Here is an 18,733-nt window from a genome sequence, read left to right on the forward strand (position 1 = left end):
CTCTCTTATATCTCTTTGCATATATGGATATATCTCTTATTTGTGTTTTAAATATATATATATGTATATACATATATATATGACCATATATTATCTGACTTTAGATCATCACCCAGACCAAGAATTAAATTTTATTTCCTATATACTATCTCCCCTAACCTGTAGGTACTACACCGAGTTGCTGTGGACATGAATGAAAAAGGCACCAAAGCAGCAGCCACCTCCACCTTTCTATCTCAGTCTGAGACTTTGAGCCAAGACTCTCCACTGACTGTCCATTTTGACAGGCCCTTCCTTCTGCTGATTTGGGAAGTGTCTGCCCAGAGTTTACTTTTCCTTGGAAAAATTATAACCCCAATTGCAAATTGACTTTGGTAAGAGATAGGAGAATGGGAGTCATCTCCAGTAAAGTCAGTGGCTTTTTTAATCTCTGATTTTTCTTGCATGAAGTAGGCATGGTACTCACAGGTATGAAATATTTCAATGATATCAACAACAGTAATACTAAAAATCATTTAGAAATTTTATGGACATAAAATATAACTTTTTGTGGTCTGATGGTCATTGACACTGTTTGTGCCCCTTCCTCTATCCCATCCCATTACCACACTTTATAATTTCTCATTCATTCAGCCATGTTCCTAGAATAGTAATTGAATTGTAGTAGGAGCTGAATAAATTCTTATTGATTGATTTGATCATTCATTTATTATAAAATCATAAATATAGAACTAAAGATATCTTAAAGACCACCTAGTCCCAGAATCACAGAATTTGAGTCAGAAGGAACTTCCATGATCATCTATTCTAACCCATGCCTAAAGTGCCCATTATAAAATATGCCATAAATTGTCATCCTGTTTCTGCTTGAAGTTCTCTCACACACCACCTCTCAAGGTAAGCCAACTCATTTTTGATTAATTATAATTGTTTTAGAAACCTTTTTCTGGCATCAACTTGAAATCTTCCTCTTTGTAACATTGTTTTTTAATTCTGCCATATGAGGTCAAACAAAAGAAATGTAATCTCTACTCACCATGACAGTCTCTGAATTATCTGGTGAGAGCTATCATATCCTTCATCCTAATATCCTCTTCTACAGATTATACATGGTCCTCTTCTATGATAAAGAACAAACAACAAAAATAGATTATATTCGTGCTCAAATCCTTTTACATAGTCAGCCAATCAAAAAGTATTTATTAAGCTTCCACCAGCATTGTTCTGGGCATACAAAGAAAGGCAAAAAAAACAAAGGTTTTTGATGGGTTTACATGCAAATAACTATAGATAGATTGGAGATAATCAAGAGAGAAAAGACATTAATATCAAGGAAGATCAGGAATTATGTATAATTATGTGTAAGGTATGGATTTTCCCTGAGACTGAAAGGAAGCCAGGGAAGACAAAAGGCAGATATGAGGAAGGAGAAAATTCCAGGAATGGGGGAAGGAGAGGGGTTCATGAAAATGCACAGAGTTTAAAGATGTACTGTCTTGTTCAAGGAACTGTAAGGAAAATAGTGTCATTGGATTGCAGAGTATATATATGAGTATATTGCAGGGTATATGCAGGGTAAAAATCATGTGTAAGAAGACTAAAAATCACATTGTTTGCTGGATTCTTGGAGACAATAGTCTCATTCAGCCCTGGGACCAAACCATGGATCTATTAGCCCCAGTAAATCTATCCATTTAATAAATTATTAAATATTCTCTAATCTCTATCTTTCTCAGTTTCTCTGGCATTACAGTTTGATTTGTGTGCCAGTTTTATGTATCTATATACCACAGGGTTACATAAAAATTTCTCAGGCGAAAAGGAGTAATAAGTGGAAAAAGTTTAAGAATTCCTGGTTTAGACAACTCTTTTCCACAGAGGGTTTGAAGGCTCCCATGAAAGGTTTTAGTAAGACAAGGAATACCGAGTGAATGGATACAATTTTAATGTCAACATATCTAGAACTGGTTATATGCAAGAGGCTTGTGACAGCCTTTTCTAATTTATGATAAGTGATCCTGTCCCATAGAACAAAGCAGATGTAACAAACAGAAGACAATAGAAATAGAAGGCAGACATTAAAGATAATTCTCAATAAGACTACACCTGAAAGCTGGTCCCTGAATCTCTAGCTCATTATCACCACCTAACATCAGATGATTCACTACAAAATGCAAAGATTTAGCATCATTTATCACCTAGACCAGCTTGTTGAGATCTGGGACTAGGTCCTTTGAAAGGGACAAGCTGATGAGGTTCGGCACAGGGCAGAGAGTTGTGGGAACCTCTTCTGGTCAGCACAGGTCCTTTGTAAAAGAATTTACAAACCCAAAAAGTCAGACTGGCAAAAAGAAGTTTATTGTTGGAACTGAGAAGTCAGCCTGACTTCCTCAGTTGCAAAGTGAAGTTCAAAGAAATCCTGACAGAGAAGTAATGAGGGGTGTATTCCTGTTAAAGCATGATTTTTTTATTGAGTGTTTCACACAAACTTTAAGAGGAAGCTTCGTCATTTCAGCTTCACTCAGCTAATTATTTTTAGATAAAAGAGGGATGTATTGATAAAAGCTAACATTTATAAACAGCATTTTAAGGTTGCAAAGCACTTCACAAATATTATCTCATTTGATCTTCATAACAACCATGAGAGGTGAATTTGACCTCAGATTTCCTGATTTCAGAAAGATCTCACCTGGATGCATATAGAAAGAAAACTTGCATTTTCTGGCTACTTTCTTGGACTTCATCATCTTCAGAGATTCATCATTCTTTAAGATAAAATCAACTTGGAAACTCAAATCTCCTTGGATTATTTCCAGTTCCACCAAGTAACTTACCTCTACACTTACCTCTACACACACACACACACACACACACACACACACACACACACACACACACACACCTTTCTGACCTTTATAATGTACCCTTTTCTCAGATTGTGGGTCTTGAAAGCAAGGACTATTTTATGTCTTTCCTCTATATTCCTATTACTTAGTATAGTGCCTGGAACATAGTGCTTAATAAATGTTTGTTGACTTTGACTCTGGGATAAAACAATTCATTTCACCAGATTTACTAAAATACTTACTCTGTGCAGAATACTTGTTACTCAACAAATGAATCAGCCAAATTAGAATGGTAGTGGTATACGGAATGTCCTCCAGGTACAAGATCAATACTGGCCTTTGGGCAATGGACAGCCCTAATCTTCCTGTTCTGTTTGCAGAAGTTCAAGTTCAAGGGTCTACTTACTCTTCCCACACAGTGACATCAATTTATGCATAGGGGCACATATACCCACTCACAAGGGGCATAGTCCAGAATCCAATAGTTTCAGAACCAGGGCACCAGAATCCAATAGTTTCAGAACCCCAAGAATCAGCAGAACATGTTCACTAATGCCAGTACAAGTTAGCACTCTTCAAACTTCTGTTTGTACTCTTCCAAATCCTAGCAGATCCACAAGCAACTCATACTCAATGAGTCTAAAATTGTCATCTTGTCATCTTTCCCCTAAATTCACCCCTCTTCAAAACTTCATTATTTCTATTGAGGCTCCTGTCATTCAGGTTCAGAATTCTAGCCTCATGGTAGTCCCTTCCCTTGTTTTTATACTCCATGTTCAGTCAGCAGTCAAATGTTGATATTCCTATATTTCCACATGTGTTTCACATCCATGTCCTTTCTACTCACATGGCTATCACTTTAGTGTGATGTAATTATTCTTGGACTTTTGTCATAACCTGCTAAAAACTATCCCTGGCTAAATTTTAAAATAATCTTCACAAATATGACTACTTTATATTTCCTTTAAGGGTTCTTAGTCATTATTGTTTCGTGGATCTCTGATAATCTGGGGAAGCCAATAAACCTTCCCTCAGAATAATAATTTTAAATATATAAAATAAAATACATAAAATAACAAATGAAATGAATTTTTTAAATGTGTCAATCATGTGTGTATATATTCACATGTGTAAAATATATACATATATGTATGTGTGTGTGTGCAAGTTCATGGGCTCCATGTTAATAATACCTCCCTAGGATATCTCTGACTGCTTCTTTTCACTGATTTATCATTCATATCATACCCCTTAATTGTAAGTGTACCCAAAACTCTATCCTAAGGGCCCTTTATGTTCCTTCTCTCCTTTTTTCTCTTCCCTAAGAAGATTCTGAAAGACCCTTACTACTTTTCTGGACTTACCCTATCAAAGTATCCTCAATGTTTAATGACATTTCAGACATGAGACAGCTAATACAATAACATGGAGATGGGATCAAAGCCAGCACTGAGTTTGGGCCAGTTCAAATTCCTTATCCAAGGCCAGAGTTACTAGTGAGGACAAGAGGAGGGACCAGAACCTAGTTACCCCATTCAGAATTGTGTCAGGATCACAGCAGCAATGTACAGCCTGCAAAGGGGAAAAAAACCAAGATCTAGTTGCACCATCTAGTATGATGGAATTAGGGAATAAACCAATGCAACAGATTAGATAAACAAAATCCTGAAGCAATCAAACTGTAGTAAAGTACTCAAAAAATCTAGATTACTGGAAAAAACAATATTCAACAAAAACTGCTGAAAAATGGAAAAAACTGACAGAAAGTATGTTCAGACTAACTTTGCACATCATATAAGTTCCAAATTAACTCATGACAAATGGTCGTATCATAATATCTTAGAGAAGAAATGAATGAGATTCCTTTTACATCTATAGATATGGAGAGTTCTTGACCAAAAAGGGGATCAAAATGATCATAGAATATAAAATGAGCAATTTTAATAACATTAAATTAAATAACATTTTCATAAATAAATTAGAAACAGAATTAGAAAATAGTTAACTGGGAAACAAATCCTTGGAGCAAACTTCTCTGGTAAAAGCCTACAATTGAAGATATATAAGTAACTGCTATGAATACCGAAGAACAAGAATTATTTTGCAATAAATCAATGGTCAAAAGCTACAAATGAGCAGTTTTCAAGAGAAATGCAAGCTACCAATAATCTTATGAAAAATGTTCCAAATCACTAATAAGGGAAATATTATGAAATAAAAATAAAAATACAACAAAATAAATAAAAGTTTAAAAATAAAATAAATATTAAAAATAAGAGAAATATAAAAATATGTAATAACTATCATGTTCTACCTCACACCTCTTAAATTGGCAAGTATGACAAAAGAGGAGAATTTGAATTGTTAGAGGACAGGCACATAAATGTAATGTTGGTAAAACTATGAAGTAGTCTACCAAGCATTTTGGGGGGGGGGAATGGAACCATGACCCAAAACACCAAAGCTTTTGTCTATGCCACCACTAAATAAATTCCCTCCAAAAAAGTTAAGGAAAAAGAGAAAGGATGCATGTATACATAAGATTTCATAGCAGCACTTTTTGTTGTTTAAAAAAAAAAAAATGGAACCAAAGTGATGTCCATCAATTGGCTAAACAAATAATGGCACATAAATGTAATAAAATAATACTGCATCAAAACATTGTAAACTCCTTGAGATCAGAGACTATATTTTTAATCTCTACTGTTTAGCTCTGTGCCCAGCACATGGAAGAAGCTTAATAAAGTCTACTTGATTAATTGAATTACAAAAGAGCTACATTCAGAGAAATCTAAGAAGACTTATATAAATCTATTCAAGATGAAATAAATAGAACCCAGAAAAAATTTACATACTATGACTACAAGTAATTTAAGTGAAATTACTTTAAAAGTCTATTATAAAGTTTATAAAAGTCTGTAAAAGTGAAAATGACTTCAGAAGATTCAATGATAAGCACTTTTTCCAACACTTAATGGATAGTTTTGCAAAGTGCAGTGGCAAAGTGAAACATATATTTTCAGATGCAGTGTTTGCTTTTGCCTGACTATAATTATCTATTACAAGGGAAAGTTCTATTGGTGAAAGATTGGGGGTTGAGGGGGGGAGAAATTTGATGGATAATGACAATATCAAAAAAAAGTATCAATGAAACTTTAAAAATTGGGGATACAAACATGAGAACTTTGTTGTTTTATTGGGTTAAATTATATATAATTTTGCTTTTGTTGTAAGAAAAAACTATATGTGATAGAAATTTACAATTTAATATAGGATCTTTTATTATTCTTTGTATACTGAAAGGTTTGTGTTTGCTAATATTTGTTATGTTCATATTAAAAAGAAAGATATATAAAACTTGTCTTCATTCACAAAAATAAATTGAAGAAAAATTGTTTCTATAGTTATCAGTTCTAATAAATTCCATAATGAGTAGTGGAAGCTGTTAAAAAAAAAAGCCTCCTATTTATTTTCTCTAGAAATATTGAGAAAATGGGGCAGCTAGGTGGCAGAGTAGATAGAGCACCAGTCCTGAAGTCAGAATAACTAGGGTACAAATCTGACCTGGGACACTTAACATTTCCTAGCTATAAGACAGACCCTTAGCAAATCACTTTAACTCCAATTGCCTCAGCAGAAAGAAAGGAAGAGGAAGACAGGAGTTCAGGAATATTGAGAAAAAATGTTTTTTTCTCTAATACCTTTTCCATATTCCATGAGTAAAGCCCCTTGGTAGCCTATAGAAATGGATTAAAAAGCAATTTCTGAATCCCACCAGAAGAGCCTTGTGCTGATTGGTGACTCTAGAGTAGGGAAAAGCTATCTTCTTTCACAATTCACTCCAAATGAATTCAATTTGGAGAATAAGAGTACCATCCATGTAGAATTTGCTACCAGGAGCATCCAGGTGGATAGAAAGACTATAAAAGCCCAGATCTTGGACACAGTTGTTCAGGAGCAGTACCGGGAATCATATCAGCATACTACTGAGGGGCTGTGGGAGCCCTGTTGGTCTATGACATTGCCAAGCACGTGACATATGAGAATGTGGAACTCTGGCTTAAAGAACTCTATGACCATGCTGACAACAACATTGTCATCACACTGGTGGGGAACAAGAGTGACCTGCGCCATCTCTGTGCTGTGCCCACTGATGAGGGCTGGGCATTCGCAGAGAAAAACAATGCCTTTTATTGAGATGTCAGACTTGAATTCAACCAATGTGAAAAGCCTTTAAGAACATTCTCACAGAGATTTACCCCATGGTATCCCAGAAGCATTTTGCTGACCACTCTGCACATGATGAATTTCCTGGCAACAATGTGGTAGACATCAGTGTCCCCCTCTCCCCTTACCAATGGACAGAAATCCAACAAACTCCAGTGCTACCAGAATCTGTGACCACCTGCGCCCAGAGGCTCCTTCCCCCCACCCCTGCCCTTACCTCGTTGTGCTTCAGTTAGAAATGTGTGTGCACGTCTTTACAGTTATCCCCTGTGATTCTGTGATTCTTTGTCATCTTCGTTTCTTCCCCCATTCCCACCATCCATTTTTGAACATTAAGGAAAGATTAAAAGGAATAAAAGGAACTTGGCAAACAACAACTCTGCCTGTTTACCAAAAACATCACCTCTAACATTTACCAGCATTAGAGGAACTGCCTGTCCGGTGAGTTATAACTTTAATGGCCACAGTATCCTGACCATGCAAAGGTAGCATAATCACTTGTCTCTTAAAGACAAGTAGGCCTAACTCCCCTTTCAGGCTCCCAGGGGAGTGGGCTGACTTTGGGCCTGGTCTTGCAGGCTCTGCCCCCAGAGGATAAGCCTTGGCTGCTCCCCTGGGAAGTGCCATTTGGTTGTCTAGTGATTAATGGGAGGAGAAGGACCAACCAAGACCTCAAGGCTAAAGACACCTACATTAATTTGCTTTTGCATTTAGCCCAACTTTTTCATAAACCCTTAGATCTCTGGGGAATATGGGGAGTAGGGAAGGAAGGAGGTTGTTGAAATTAAAGAGGGAAAAAAAATCTTTTCTTCAGATGTCCTGTTGTGTCCAATTGGGATCCTGTGATGAGCACTGGGGTTCTCATTTGGTGGCTGAAGACCCATAGTGAGGTGGCCATTGACATGCTTCCCAGAGTTTCCACCTTACTTGAGGTTAGCCTTTTGGTCTGGTCCTAGGGAAAGTGATTATTGGGAACTTCTTGGCTCAAGGCAGAAGTCCAGGAGCCCAAGGGCAGGCTGAAATGATGGAATGGTTTGTCAGCTAAGAGAGAATCCTCTTCTTCAACTTTAACAAATGCTGGCCCTTCCTTTGTGGCCTGTCCCTCCTGTCCCAGAATCCTGACCAGCTCCAGCCTGTGCAGACCCTTGTTAACCTCCTTTTTGCCCACAGCTCTTTCTCCAACTTGCCATCTGCTTGAAAACCATTTGCAAAGGAAGCAATATTCTCTGTTTTGTATATAATTGCATTTAAAGTTTTTAAGTTTTGTTATTGTAGAAAAACATAGATTCTTTATACATTTTGTAAGATTTGTGCCAAATCATAGCATCTCGACCCTTTCCCTCATCCTTTTATTCTTTGAAAATTGACTCTCGGGCTATAATTTTTCTTGACCTTAACTAAAATATGTAATTCTATTTCCTGTATGCAACGTATTCCTTCACCCTTGTCTCATTTCCTCAGTGCCAGGGTGCTATTTGCAACAGTTATACTTTCCTGATGCCCACTAGTCTCAGCAAGCAATCTTGACCACTACTAATCCCTGTCTGATACAACAAGAGAAACATGATTACATTCCCACTTTCTAGAAGGTCAGATCAGTTAGTTATGGTGCAGCCAGGCTGTGAGCTTGCTCCAGTCGCCAACAGAAGAGGGAGGACTGCTTAGTTGTGCCTCTGAGCACATTGGCTGTAGTGTACCTGTGGTGTGGTACCCTACCCAAGCCCCTTTGCTAGTTAGGATCTTGGTTGGCTTCTGCTAGTGGTGCAATTTATCCCTCCTGAATGGGTGACCAGGGATAAATAGAACTAACATTTCATGCATTGTTTGAAAGCTAGCTTTTGTAATAAGTTGGAGGGTTTTTTCCTCCAATTGTGCATGTAAAAGACAGAGACATCTTCCCAAGGTTGGTTGATAACCTTTTGGAGTTGTCCCTAGGATCCTTGCCAAGTGTGAGAACTAGCTGTTCTGGAATATTTAGTTTTCAAAGTCCTATAGACTCAGGAAGGTATCCAGGATCCTGGTTTTATTCCTCTCCTTCAGGGAAGAATTTCATTGAAGAATCTCCCAGGCTTGAATTTCAGCCAGCTGCCAGCTTTGGAGCACCAGTTGCTCCGTGACTTCCATGACTGGAAGTCTCTTCCTCTCATGAAGTGCAAGGTATCAGAGGTCACCAGTGTTGCTGCTCTTTGGAAGTAGCTGGAATAGAATGGATGCTAGTCCATTGGGGTTTAGGAGTGTGTCCTACAGTGAATCTGTGCTTTCACTGGCCTTAAAGGTGAGACAGAGTCTCTGTCCTGCTGGCTGAATTGTATTGGCTTAAAAGTAGGCACTACATTTGCCCCTTAATATAGTTTCTTTTCCTTGTCATCCCTAGGCTACTTTTAATGTGCTGGTCTTGTAAATTTACATGGAATTTGCTCTTAATAGAGGAAAGCAAATAATCTCTGGTCAAGGGAGATGAGGGAAAGAGCTGCCCAAGAATCGTTCATGTTGTTGGAGTCACAAACTCCACCTCCTTTAATAAGGAGTCAGGCTCTGAGATGCTGTTTTTTTCTTTGAAGTACCCTGCTCTGGGCCTACATGAAAGTTCAAGTCGGAGCAGTATATTCCATACCCCTTGTTCAAAGTCCCTTGGCTTGCTTCTCAGCTTTATAGCAGGCAATTATTGCAGCTCTCAACAATTTAATTCCAGCTCTCAACAATTTTTCCATCTGGCCAAGGCTTGAGCTGAGACTAGAGCTTGTTAGTATGAGTTGGTAAAAATTTTAACTTGGTGACATTCCAGGACTCCCCAAGACTCTAGGAATCCACTTCTTCTGCTGGCCCTGGGTAGGAACAACTGTTGAAATTGGGACTTAGTTTCAACCTGCCTTTCTGTAATTTCTAAGATGATAGAGATGGGCTTTTGACTATGGCAGGGGTATAGTTCTGGGAGGAACACAGGCAAATTATTTATTTAGGATTCAGGCCTCTCAAGATGGTCCAGAATCACTGAAAGGAAAGACAGACTCTGGAAAACCCTTCTTGGTTATGACTTCCTTGACTAAATTTCTCAAGTTTCACCAGCTTAAGAAGCCTTCACACTAACGCCACTTTCCAGGGCAGTGTGAAATGACTTACCCTGTCCTGGGCAGCTCTCTTTCAGGGTCCTGCTGCTGCTATCTGGTTTCTTGCCTGGGGATGAAGATTAAGGCTTTTTTTTTTTGGCCTCTTCTTTCATTATCCCTTTGGATGATCCAGGTTAGGAATAGAGCCTTGGCCATGAGACAAGCAGGCCTAGGTCCACCTGGTGCCTTTTGCTTAAGGATTGGGGTTGGCCTTTCCCATCTCTTCCTTGGCATTATTGATCCCCAATTCCACTTTGGTAGCATACTTCAGTCTGCTACCTGCTGATCTTCTTTGGCAGCTAACTTACAAATAGGTGTGGGAAAGTTATTGCCTGGGAGAAGAGACTTCTCACACGTGGGGCATAAGGCAGAAAAAGTGAGCCATGTGGCTTGAGAAATACCCCTGAGTTATGAGGGATTTAGTATCCTAGCTCATGGACTGTCCCAGAAGATGCTTTTCTTTGGAGTGACAGTGTGGCAAGCCATCAGAGGCCCTGAGCCAGTTAACAGCAGCTAAGAGGAAGTATACCAGGTGGTGGGGGGAGACTGACCAAAAACACTCACTCTCCCCCCCCACCCCCGCACTCATTCTCTAGACGTACAGATAGGGTGTCTAAGCTAGCTATAAGGAGTTTTCCTGATACAGGCCAAATTTCTGGATGTGGTTAGGTTGGTCAATAGTGGACATTGCTGAGTAATTGATCTGCCACAAACAGGCTTAGTCTGCATGGGAAAGCCAGGGCTAGTACAGACCTTTCTGTTCATTCATATATGTTTCTTCTTCTCCACATCACTTGTGTTCAGTTCAGTACAAACTTTTTTTAAATATAGCCCCGCATGCCTAGATTTGTGCATGGTTATTCTGTGTTGTAGATATACAGATTGCTATACCAAAGAAAAAAAAAAAAAAAAAAGGCAATTTTTTCTTTCTTCTGAAAGAATTAGAGAGGTCCATTCCCATGAAAAGTGGTCTCTTAGACACAAAAGGAGACAAGTCACTTTCACTATCAAATTTAGATTTTTGATATAAATTTATGAGAATGAACCCACCTATTCCACAAGGGAAATGTTCTAGAAGAAATGGAATAGTGACATGATTGCTCAATTTTGTAATGTTAAGAGAATCCTTGTTCAAGATTACTATAAATATTACCTGAAATCTTCTTAGGGCATGGGAGTTGAGAGACATGTGAAACCATAACAGTTTGAATATCTCTCTTACAAGCTCAAAATGACTGGGATATAGATCAACATCAAATTAAGTAAAAATGTTTTTGACAGACTAATACTTTAAAATAAAGTACACTAGTCGCATTCATATTTTTTCTTCTACAAATTATATCATCTTGCTATAAATCCTTTGTAGTTTTATCATGTGTGCATGATGCCAATAAATATATTGAAAGATTCATTTTTGTGCATATTGATTATGTTATAGCTATAAAGATTTTATAAGGAAATCTGTTATATTTTTAAATGGAAATCAGAAATGCCCTTTTAGAAACTGGAGTATACTAATAGAAATATCCATCTTATAAAATATGACAGTTCATATTTAATTTCCGATTGGGTTTTAGTCCATTTTTCCCTGGCCCTTTATTAAACATAATTTTTATTGCATTGTGGTCTTATCAGGAAGCATTTACTATTTCTTCCTTTCTGCATTTGATTGTGAGATTTTTGTGTTCTAATGCATGGTCAATCCATATACTGCTGAGTAAAAGGTGTATTCCTTTCTGACTCTATTAAAATTTCCTCAGAGGTCTATCATATCTAGGTTTTCTAGGATCCTATTAACCTCCCTAGTTTCTTTCTTATTTATTTTGTGGTTAGATTTGTATGATTCTGAGAGGGGAAGGTAGAGATTCCTCACTAATAAAGTTTTGCTGTTTCTTCCTTTAACTGGCTTAATATATTCTCTAGGAATTTGTAGGGCCTACCACTTAGTGCATATACATTTAATATCATTACAACTTCATTGTTTAAAGTACCCTTTATCGAGATGTGCTTTCCTTCCTTTTACCACCCCTTAATGTCTTTTTCTTTGATGTCATCACATCAGATTTCATTCACAACCACATTCTCTGTCCATGTGATGCCCTCTTCTATCTGCTCCAGTAACAGATACAGTTCTCAAGAATTCCAGATATCATTTTTCCACCTAGGCTTGTAAATAATTCAACTTTTAAATAGTAAATATTTTCCACAATTTACCTTTCCCTCATTCTCTTGAGTCCTGTGTTTGTAGATTAAATTTTGTTTTGTTCTGATTTTTTTTCAATAGAAGTGATTAAATTACTTCATTGAAGATCTATTGCCTCCCCTGAAAAATGATGCTGAGTTTCACTGGATGATTAATTCTTGATTATAACTTCAAATCCTTTGCCTTCTGGAATATATTATTTCAGGCCCTCCAATCCTTTATTGTAGAAGCTGCCAGACCCTGGATAATCCTTTCAAAGGGCTGAAACTTTGAATAGGTGCACTTGAATCAGGCAATTGAGCACTTAAGTCCAATTACCTATTCCACAATGACTCTGTTAGCATATATTTGGAATTGCTCTACTCACAGTTAATGCTGGCTCAATGTTTGGGGTTAAGAGAATTGTAGGTAAGGATTAGAGGGTGGGGTGACAGAGGCCAAAGATCTTCACTTTGCAGAGGACAAGGAAAAGAGAAGTTGGTGGTGAGCCTCATGATGGTTTATCTGTCTCCTTCACTTCTCCCCCTAAAGACCAAAGACTTTTACTTGTCCTGACTCTGGCTGTTCCTGAGGCCTCTAGGTTGCTAGCCCAGACTTTACACTTCTGACTGTTGCTCCTTGATATTTCCATTGTTTTTGTCTGGCAGCTTGCAGTATTTTTTCCTTGAGATGGTAGTTTTGAAGTTTTGCAACAATGCTCGTTGGATTTTTCTTTGTGGTATCTTTTTCCAAAGGTGATCAATGTATTCTTTCAATGAGTATTTCCCCCTCTATTTCTAGAAAGAACATCAGGGCAGTTTTCTTTGATTATCTCTTGAAGAATGCTATCCAGGTTCTTTTTTGAGTCATGGCCTTCAGGTAAACTAATAATTTTTAAATTGTCTCTTCTGGATCTATTTTCCCAGTTGGTTGTTTTTCTAATGAGGTATTTCACATTTTCTTCCATTTTTTCATCCTTTTCAGTTTGACTGATTCTTTATGTCTCAGAGAATCATTAGTTTCCATTTGCCCTGTTCTAATTTTTAATGTGTAATTTTCTTTAGTTAGCTTAGGTATTTCTTTTTTCCATTTGGTTAATTCTACTTTTGAAAGTATTGCTTTCATCAGTGGATTGTTTTTGCATTTGGCCAGTTGTATTTTTTAAGGAATTACCATCCTTTTCTAGCTGTTAACTCTCTCTTATATAACTCATTTCTTTTCTCATTTTTTCTTCTATCTCTCTTATTTGCCTTTTAAAAATGTTTTTATGAACACTTCCAAGAATCCTCTTTGAGTATGAGTCCAATTCATAACACTCTTTTAGATTTCATCTGTAGACATTTGGTCCTCATCTGAGTTGGTGTTTTAGTCTTCCCAGTCACCATAGTAGCTTTCTATGGTCAAAATTCTTTTCTGTCTCTTGCTCATTTTCTTTCCTTTTCTTTTGGCATTTCCTTTTTGTTTTTTTTTTTACTTTTATGTTCAAACTCTGCTCCTGGGGCAAAGAGGATATTGTTTCAAGCTTCCTATGCAGGTCTGAATCTTGGCTTTGAACACAGGGGCTTTTTGTGTTTTTAGGGGATAACTTTGCCTATTCTTTTCAGAAACATTCTGGCTTTCCAGAGTTTACCTTCTGACCTGGCTGCCCCACTGATTTGCTTCTCTACTGAGCCAGGACCAAAGGTCTCAATTGCTTACTTGCTGTTATTAAGACCCTCTTGCTGGCTTTGCTAAAGTCTGTCTGAGTTAGACTGAACCTTTTTCACCTCAGTGAGACTATTTCATTCCATCAACATCTGTTTAGAGGCTTGATTTCATATGGTTTCTGAGGAAAACTGGGAGAGTTTGAGCAGTTTCCTGGCTTCACTTTGCCATCTTGACTCTACTCTCTAAAATTGCTTTTGTAAACTATATCCATGAAACAACTACATATACAAAGACACACACACACACACACACACACACACACACACACACACACACATACACACACACATACACACACATACGTATTATTCCCTCTTTAACCCATGCCCAATGCTAATAGGTTTTCAGAACTACCATCCCTCCTCCTCTATCTAATCCCTCTGCGTTGGTTCTTTCCACATAAAAAACATAAATAATTTGTCCTTATTGAATTCCTTGGAATTAGTCTTTGATGTTGGCTCTTAAATGTTAAATTTTCCATTGAGTTCAGTTTTGTTTGAAACAAAATTCTTAATATCTGATAATTTGTTAAATATCCTCTTTTTCCATTCAATATTATAATTAATTTTGCAAGATATAATATTTTCAACCATAATTCTAGTTCTCTTGATTGCTTTATATAATGTTCCAGAACCCTTGGTCTTTTATTGGTAGATGCTAATAAATCCTATGCTATTCTTATTGTAGCTCTAGTAGATTTGCTTTTATTGTTGTTGGGGGGGGGGGAGGGTTGTCATTCTTTTGGTTTATAATTTTTTTCTTTAATATGGGACATACTTCAAAATTTAGCAATGATATTTTCATATATTTTCCTTGTAGGATCTCTTTGATGTAGTAATAAGTGGATTTTTCCTATTTCCACTTTCTCCTCTTGATCTATCACTTCAGGATAATTTTATTTAATTATCTCGTATTATTCTGTGAAGATTCATTTTTTTGTTATAATTTGTTATAATTTTCAATTATTCTTATGTTTTTTCTTCTTGATTGTTCTCCAGATCTGTTTTTTCTCTTATGGAATGTTTCACATTCTCTTCTATTTTTTTCTTGCTTTATATTTTGTTTTATTATTTCTTGGTTTCTTATAACTTCACTGGCTTCCCCTTGCCCAATTCAAATTGTCAAAAAGTCATTTTCTTATTACCAGCTCTGAAGTCAGGAGGACCTGAAGTCAAATCTGGCCTCAGACACTTAACACTTCCTAGCTGTGTGACCCTGAGCAAGTCCCTTTTTATGTTAGTTAGCTAATTAGTCCTATTCCTCCCATCAGGATCCTGTTTGGTCAAGATCCTTCCAGGTTACAATTCTCCCTTATAAGGTGATAATACACCCAAATCTAAGCAAAATGTGACCAGAGAAACTCTTCCTTTTGTTCTTTGAGCTCCTACTGTTGGTCACACCCCCACTTTCCCAATCCTTTCTTATCCATGGAACAATCTGCCCCTCCCCCCCCTCAAGTGCAACCTTTGCACATTTTCTGGAGTATTTATCCTTTCTCAAGGACATCTGTGAAAGCAAAACACCTAAGATTGCAAAACTCTATTTCTCACAATCCCTCTCTTTTCTTCTTGATGAGAGTTTTGACTCTCAAATTTTCTTAACATCAATCCACATTCATCATCACTACTGACACAATTATTAATCCTTGACAATTATCATTTTAACATTATTGCCCTCAGATATATGAATGTTCCCCATACTCTGGACAATGCTTTGAATCGTTCTCATAATAAGGCATGGTATACATAATGGTGGGAACATGAAGCCACCAGAAGAGTAATGATCCAAATCCAGAAATGACTTGATTTTTAGCCTTAAATTCACCCAGTACTCCCCTCAATTTACTTTTTCCTAATCTAGTCTTACTAGATTCTTTGAATGGCAGTGTAAAAGGAAAAGCCAAATTGGATCCGTGCACAGGTGCCCTCTCAGTTCCAAGATAAAGCAGGTCTGAAAGTGTTGCTTCTACAATATCACCCAAGCCTTGGGATATATTCATCCCTGAGAAATTGCCAAAGCTATTCGCAATTACATTCCAGAGTTGGGTACAAGCTGCTGCAGTTCTTAGTTTGGGGAATTTTTCATCCTGCCATAAGAGGCTAGCTGAGAGATTTCCATAGCTAGGAAAAGAGACTGGTACAGCCTGATTTATTCCCTCACAGAACGTAATAGGTAGAGCAAAACACTGCAATTCTCCCCTGGCTTCACCCTGTCTTTGTCAAGGCAATCTCTCCATCATCTTCTCCCCATTATACTATAGCTAGAACACCTCAAGAACTCAGGAAGACTTTGTCTGGGTCATCTGCAAACTTTCCTTGACCAGGGATGCCTATGCTTGGATTTCTTGACATTTCTTGGCAAAGTTCCTTTTTGACTAAGGAAACTTTGCCATCTTTTCACCTTCTCTGGGACACCAGAGAAGGCAAAGCAATAGGAATAGAAAATTTGTGACTTTTGGCAAAAGTGGGACAGTCCTCTTCCATGTCATTTTTATCTATCTGTATCTTTGTACAGAATGTCTGTCATGTTTGTTCTGTGAGCTGGATTTTGTTGCCTAGAAAGATTTAAAATACAGCCAGCAAGAAAAAATTTCCATGCTGTAGTTAGAACACTGGGGAAAAAATTCTCAATATCCTTGATTCCCACCTTAAAAAGTGGAAAAAACTGACTTTTCCTGTGGACTCCAGTTCTGGCCAAGCTGGGGGCTACAGAAATAAAGTTATCTAATTAAAATTATGGAATGACTAAAATAACATTTTAGCAGATTCTCAAAGTTTGAGAACCCCTTCCTTGACTCCTATCTTGTCCAGAGATACTCCTTTGGGAAAGCACCCCAGAAGCTCAAAGTCCTGAGTGTATCTCAGTTGTGGGGATTGCTAAATCAATGGCCCCTCTCCTCTCAGATCAGATTAAGAAAAGACAATGCTAAAGAAATGTAAGGAAACTCAAATTCTGCCCCACCTTTAGAAATAATGGAAGCAGCAACAGCAGTGGGAATCCCACATTCCTTGCCCAAGCACCTCCCCAACTCAGTTTGTGGGTGCAGTGGGGATCAGTTCCTATAGTCAGCATTCCCTAAGCCTTGGCACCTCAACCTACCATAAAAGGGAAATCTTGTCACTAGTCACTCCATCCTTCAGCAGCTTTTGTCTAACAACTGTCTAAGAAGAATCTAGATGCCTCTTGCAGTATCAAGCATGGCAGTGTGAGGCAGAAAAGTCAGTCAACCTCTGCTTTTGGTAAGCCTCCCATTCTCTGTTGCATAAATGTATTAGTTGTGTAATTTTTTGCAAAATTAGTTTATCTGTTGTTATGAAGATCACATGATTGCAAAAGTGCTTAGCATAAAGCAAATGCTATATGAATGCTATCTGTTTTGTTAGATATAATTGTTTCATATTTGATAATTTTCCAATATTGAGATACATGATTTTTTTGGTGTGTATGTATGTAAAAGTAACTTGGAAGCAATTTCACTAAATTAAGGTTAGCATGCCTGGTCCTCAGGACCTAGCCTGCTTTTGTGGGCACTGTCAGTAAAAACTGGGTGAATTGGAAAATAACAAAATGATCATTCAGTTTGACTAGAACATTTAATTAGAATTTGGGGAATCTTATAAGTTAAAGTTAAGTCAATTTTAAAATAATTGTTCAAAGTGGTGTGTATGTTAAAATTGGAAACTTGAGGGGCAGCTAGGTGGTGCAGTGGATAGAGCACCACCCCTGAATTCAGGAAGACCAGAGTTCAAATCTGGTCTCAGACACTTAACACTTCCTAGCTGTGTGACCCTGGGCAAGTCACTTAACCCCAGCCTAAAAAAAAAAAAAAAAAAAAAAAAAAATTGGAAACTTGACTGCAAATTATAAGACTTCACACTCTGGACTCAGATGTTCATACACATTAAAAGGATTTTCCTTTTCAAAGCAAATAGAACTCTACTCTCCTTTGGTAGGGGGGGGGGGGGGGGGGGGGGGGCTGATCCAGAAGGCTTCATGTCAGCTACATTGAGCTATTCATGCTCAGATGGCTAACCAAGATGTAAGAGTGGGGCACAACTGGAAATTTTATTAATACAATCTAATTCAGTATCTGTGACTATTTGGAGTTCCCTTTGGCCCCTTTCTTAAGCATCACCTTTATGGGATTGAGGATAGGAAATTCTCCTCCCCTACCCAGACCATAGGAACCATTTGCCTCTCCCCATCTTCTTCCTCATGGACAACCATACTGATCATAACTTGTTGATCTTGAAATTTTAGTTCTAAACCAAACTGTATAATTAAATTCTTTCCTAACCTATTAAACCTCCCCATCAAAATTCACAAGGTAACTTTTCTTCTCTTCTTTCTTTAACTCTAGACATTCAAGTTTTAAATAGCTGAGCCTTCTACTTTGGTAGTACTCAGTAGAAAGGGAAGGAGAAGCAGACCACATTTAACCTTGGCCTCCTCCTTTCACTTTCTCATGCCTTAATCTCTTCACTTTTCCCTCCATATACACATTCTTTTAGTGCACTTTCTTCCCACTCTGATTCTAGCTTACTCCATCTGCTTCCATCATGCCTTAATCTTCATGACAAAAATCTGTAAGCTCTACTCTGCAAATAAATCTCTTTGTCCAAGGAAAGAAGCAAGAAAAACTCCAAATTTCAGAACAGCTAAAC

The 18,733-nt window shown here is 37.6% G+C and overlaps 2 protein-coding genes and 1 pseudogene across 2 annotated transcripts in view; all 3 read left to right on the forward strand.

The window, feature by feature from the left end:
- LOC141556736 (serpin A11-like) overlaps nt 1-693 on the forward strand; it is a 36,559-nt gene extending 35,866 nt beyond the window's left edge. The window contains exon 5 of the mRNA XM_074291395.1: nt 166-693. Coding sequence (XP_074147496.1) covers nt 166-369 — 204 coding nt within the window. The 3' untranslated portion in view covers nt 370-693. The remainder of the gene's footprint in view (nt 1-165) is intronic.
- On the forward strand, nt 456-7,331 carry LOC141552863 (ras-related protein Rab-11B-like; annotated as a pseudogene).
- A 9,783-nt stretch (nt 7,332-17,114) lies between these two features.
- The window catches only part of LOC141556737 (alpha-1-antiproteinase-like), a 45,978-nt gene continuing 44,359 nt past the window's right edge, over nt 17,115-18,733 (forward strand). Inside the window, exon 1 of the mRNA XM_074291397.1 lies at nt 17,115-17,308. The gene's annotated coding sequence lies outside the window, so the exon portion shown is untranslated. The remainder of the gene's footprint in view (nt 17,309-18,733) is intronic.

Source organism: Sminthopsis crassicaudata, chromosome 2 (assembly GCF_048593235.1).
Source record: "Sminthopsis crassicaudata isolate SCR6 chromosome 2, ASM4859323v1, whole genome shotgun sequence".
NCBI classification, from domain to species: Eukaryota; Metazoa; Chordata; class Mammalia; order Dasyuromorphia; family Dasyuridae; genus Sminthopsis; species Sminthopsis crassicaudata.